General features: G+C 61.6%; 2 protein-coding genes and 1 long non-coding RNA gene across 6 annotated transcripts in view; 2 read left to right on the forward strand and 1 right to left on the reverse strand.

Moving 5' to 3' along the window:
- Nucleotides 1-2,160, forward strand: part of Il11 (interleukin 11) — a 15,292-nt gene extending 13,132 nt beyond the window's left edge. For 2 of the 4 annotated variants that reach the window (XM_005413325.2, XM_005413324.2), the window contains exons 2-5: nt 139-311; nt 463-549; nt 633-794; nt 1,429-2,160. In XM_005413325.2, the coding sequence (XP_005413382.1) occupies nt 520-549; nt 633-794; nt 1,429-1,599 (363 nt within the window). In that variant the 5' untranslated portion in view covers nt 139-311; nt 463-519 and the 3' untranslated portion in view covers nt 1,600-2,160. The remainder of the gene's footprint in view (nt 1-138; nt 312-462; nt 550-632; nt 795-1,428) is intronic. The other 2 variants (XM_013509308.1, XM_013509309.1) reach the window with 1 other exon arrangement.
- Nucleotides 1,748-3,747, reverse strand: LOC106147492. Its single transcript, XR_001232422.1, has 2 exons — nt 3,661-3,747; nt 1,748-1,882 (listed from the first exon to the last, which is right to left on the reverse strand). It is a non-coding gene; the product is annotated as an uncharacterized LOC106147492 (long non-coding RNA).
- Nucleotides 3,358-4,451, forward strand: part of Fam71e2 (family with sequence similarity 71, member E2) — a 5,680-nt gene continuing 4,586 nt past the window's right edge. The window contains exons 1-2 of the mRNA XM_005413323.2: nt 3,358-4,134; nt 4,289-4,440. Of these exons, the coding sequence (XP_005413380.1) occupies nt 3,706-4,134; nt 4,289-4,440 (581 nt within the window). The 5' untranslated portion in view covers nt 3,358-3,705. The remainder of the gene's footprint in view (nt 4,135-4,288; nt 4,441-4,451) is intronic.

Raw genomic sequence — 4,451 nt, forward strand, 5'->3', positions numbered from 1 at the left:
GCGGGGCGCCTGGAGCGAGGGAGGGAGGCCGGCGACCTGCCCGGGGCGCGCCCTGAGCCGCCGCGCCCCTCCCTGGGCCGGGCCTCCTCCCTCGGACCCCGGGTCCAGCCTGAGCGCGCGGTGTCCTCCTGCCCCCAGGTGTTTGCCGCCTGGTCCTGGTGGTGCTGAGCCTCTGGCCAGAGAGAGCCGCTGCCCGTGGGCCGCCTCCTGGTCCCTCTCGAGCGTCTCCAGACCCTCGGGCCGAGCTGGACAGCGCGGTCCTGCTGACCCGCTCCCTGCTGGTGGACACGCGGCAGCTGGCCGCGCAGCTGGTAGGAGAGGGCAGAGGGTGCGGGGGCCAGGCTGTAGGCAGGGTTGAGTCCCTGGGGATCTTCACACCAGCCAGCTGGAGGGCAGAGCCCCCGGAGGGCACGTTGGGGCTGAGGTGGGGTTGGGGTCCCCCTCACAACTCTTTCTCTCCAGAAAGACAAGTTCCCTGTGGACGGGGACCACAGCCTGGACTCCCTCCCCACTTTGGCCATGAGTGCGGGCGCACTGGGAGCCCTGCAGGTAGGGCACGTGCAGGCTGGCCGCCGAGGGCAACCGGGCAGGGCAACCGGACGAGGGTCCCCTGACGCCCCTCCTGTCCGCAGCTGCCCGGGGTGCTCACACGGCTGCGGGCTGACCTGCTGTCCTACCTGCGGCACGTGCAGTGGCTGCGCCGGGCGGGTGGCCCTTCACTGAGGACCCTGGAGCCTGAGCTGGGCGCCCTGCAGGCCCGACTGGACCGGCTCCTGCGCCGGCTGCAGCTCCTGGTACGCCTGGCTCCTAGACCTTACCCGTCCGGCCCTCTGCCCTGTCACCCTGAGACCCTGTCTCCAGAGACCCTGGGCCCTGGGCCCCCGGCAGCCCAGGCTCACTGTGGAGGCCCAGATACCAGGCCAGACCCCTGCTCTGAGAGCCCAACCCTGAGATGCCCGAGGACTCCATGGCCCTGCGCCTGAGGCCTCAGACCCCACAGTCCTGCCCAGAAAGTCCGGACTGTCACCTCCTGTCCCTGGCACCACAGAGTCCTGGTCTCCTGTCCCTGAGACTGTCAGACACTGGAGCTCCAGATCCTGCCTGAGACTACAGGCCTCGTACTGGACCTGAGATCCCCGTCCGGAGGCCCTGAGACTTTGAATCCAACTCCTCACCCCAAGACTTGGAGGCTCTGGTCTCCAAATAGTGAGAAGCTCAAACTCGCTTGAGGCCCAGGCCCCAGCCCTGAGCTGCGAGGACCTGACCCCACTGTCCTTGAAACCCCTGCACCCTGAGGCCTTGGACCCGCACCCCAGACCCAGACCCCTGCCCTGACACCTGGTCTGCCTTCCGCAACAAAGAGGCCTGAACCTCTGATGGTGCTGCGGCCCGCTCCCGCTGCTGCTAACCTGTGCCCTCTCCTGACAGATGTCCGGCCTGGCCCTGCCCCAGGTGCCCCCAGAGCCGCCGGCACCACCCCTGGCGCCCCCTGCCTCGGCCTGGGGAGGCATCCGGGCAGCCCACGCCATCCTAGGGGGGCTGCACCTCACCCTGGACTGGGCTGTGCGGGGGCTGCTGCTGCTGAAGACCCGGCTATGACCCCGGCCCGCCGCCGCCGCCGCCGCCGCCGCCGCCGTCCTTGGAAGCCACGTCTTATTTATTTATTTATTTCAGTCCCGGGGCGCGACGGCCAGGGGACGCCCCTCATCATGCCCCTAGATAGACAGAGCCGGGTGAGGGGCACCTGTGCCTTATTTATACTTATTTATTTAAGGACCAGGAAGGGGGCAGGGGACTGGATCCCTGAGGAGGGCGTGGGGTCCCCAGTTCTGTAAGGTGCCTTTCCACCGTGTCCTCGGGGCTCCTTCGCTCCCCTCTGGGCCTGGGCAGGAGCACATATTGTTATTTATTAAACAATTACTTTGTAATGTTAGGGTGGGGAGGGAGGGGAAAGGAAGCCTGTGGCACAGCGGCGGGATGGCACCTGTGCCCCTCACACCCCGTGAGCAGTCTCTGAGACCAGGGTCCCGGTGCCACCCGGCTGAGAGCTCTGGGGAGGCAGGGTCTGAGCCCCCCCTGACCTGGCACCTCACCGGTAGAAGGTACTGGAAGGTCTCCCTGCCACAGACGGCGCCTGCAGGGAGAAGCCTGAGCTGAAGAGCGCCGGTTCTGGCGCTCTTCCCGACCGCAAGTGGGAAAGAACCCGGAGTCCAGCAGTGGGGATGGTTCACTATCGCCGACCCCCTCACCTCCAGGGCTGCCAGGCCTCGGCAACGAGGGAGGTGGGTGAGAAGACGGCCCCAGCATGGCACACTGCCTGGTGCGACACACAGCACGCTGCACAGCCGCCGCGCCACCCCAGGCTGTGCTTGTCTTTCTCTGTATATGGATTTTTAAATTCCAGAGGCAAAGACACCAAAATGCTGGCAATGGCTGAGGGGAGAGGAGAGCTTGGGAGCAACTTCTATTGTTTGCACTTGTATCTTCCAGAATTTCTACCATGATGTATTTTGCATGACACATTTAAAAATAACAGTAAGGCCGGGCATGGTGGCGCACGCCTGTAATCCCAGTGCTTGGGAGGCTGAGGCAGGAGGATCGCTGTGTGTTCGAGACCAGCCTGGGCTATAAAGTGAGTTCAAGCCAGCCTGAACTGCATAGCGGGACCCCGACTCAAAAAGACGAAAACCTATAAAAATAATAAACACTATTTTTATTTTTACTTAATTTTTTTTTTGGTACTGGAAATCAAACTCACGACCTTGCACTGTGGCACTGAGCTATATTCCCACCCCTAAACACTATTTTTAGAATGATGGAATATTGCCCTTCCACCCCTTCCCTCAAAAAATCCCTCAGAAAGGAGGCTGAGGCAGGAGGATCTCCACTTTGGGGCCAGCCTAGGCTACACAGTGAGACTCAAAAAAACAAAAACAACAATAGCAATGACAAAGATCACTAACTGAACCCTGCTCTGTGCCACACTGTGGCCAGGGGCTTTGGACTTCCAGGATTTCCTTGGGTCCTCAAATATGCCTTTTGGGGGGTACCAGAAATCGAACTCAGTACCTCACACTTGCCAGGCAGGCACTGTGCTACTGAACTAAATCCCCAGCCTCTTATGCCCATTTTACAGGCAAGGGAAACTGGTACTCAGACAGGTGGGGTAGTATTTCCGATGCTCAAGGTCACACAGCCCAGGACAGGTAGAATCGCAATTGTTTTCTATTTTTGTTTTTTGGTGGTGGGGGAGGGCAGGATGGTACCCAGGGCCTTGGACATGCCAGGCAAGCACTCAACACTGAGCTACATCCCCAGCCCTTTATTCTTTGTGATACTGGGAACTGAACCCATGGTGTCACACTTGCTAGGCAGGTGCTCTCCCACTGAACTGCCATTTTGTTCATTATTTTGAGGCAGAGTCTTATGAAGTTGTCTAGCCTGGCCTTGATTTGCAATCTTCCTGCCTCAGCCTCCCAAGTAGCTGGGATTACTGGTAGGTACATGCCGCTATACCTGGCAGAATTGTGATTCTGCTTTGGATGAACCTCATTTGAAAACTGGTACCCCTTTCTTTACAGCTCAGGGTTCAGGGACAGCGACACATGCCGACATATTAGCGATGAGGAAACTGAGACTAGGCATGGGTTCGAGTCTTACCCAGGGCCCAGCAGAGGGTCAGTGGTTAATGGTCCACTTCCAATCATGCAGACCTCCCGGGCGGCCCTGCACTGTCCGAGGTTGGGTCCGGGCTCTGATTCTCCCATCGGGGCTCCCAGGATGGGTCCCTGCGTGTCAGCTGAGGTCACAAAGCCCCCTCTGGGCTCCTCCCCCACAGGACCATGGCCACGGCCTGTGTCCCCCACCCCTGGGGAAGCTGAGCTCCAGGGTCCAAGGCCGGCAGCCTGGGTGGGATGGGAGTGGGGCCCCTGGGTGGTGGACCCCTGGATGGGGACCCTTCCCACACCCGCACCTGCAGCCATCATGAAGTGCTTCTGGAACACCCGGCCAGCCCAGCCACTCCAGGGGTCCCAGAAGTGGGTCCCTGTTCTGGGCAAGCTGCAGAAGACCCTCCAGAAGGGCGAACACCTGCCCCTGCGTCCCATGCCCATGTTCGAGAGTAACTTCGTGCAGGTCCCCAGCTGCCAGCACCCCGGGGGGGGCTGAGGGCAGGGGGACATGGGGGTGGTGTTAGGAGGGGCTGGAAGGTGGCCCTGCAGGGACTCAGGCCAGGTGGTGCAGGCAGCTGGGGACAGGTGGTCCCAGCCCTGGTCCCTGGCCGTCTCAGGTGACAGATGCTGGGAGCCCCGTGCTCATGCATCACAGCGCTAACCGGGTGACCATGGGCGTGGCCGCCTCCCTGCCCGGCCTGGTGCTTCCAGACATCCTGCTCGTCGCCCGCCCCCAGGCCAGGGATGGCTCCTGCCTCGAGCTGACCAGGTGCCCGTCTG

This window comes from Chinchilla lanigera, unplaced genomic scaffold (assembly GCF_000276665.1).
Source record: "Chinchilla lanigera isolate Chin_1 unplaced genomic scaffold, ChiLan1.0 scaffold00166, whole genome shotgun sequence".
Classification (NCBI taxonomy): domain Eukaryota; kingdom Metazoa; phylum Chordata; class Mammalia; order Rodentia; family Chinchillidae; genus Chinchilla; species Chinchilla lanigera.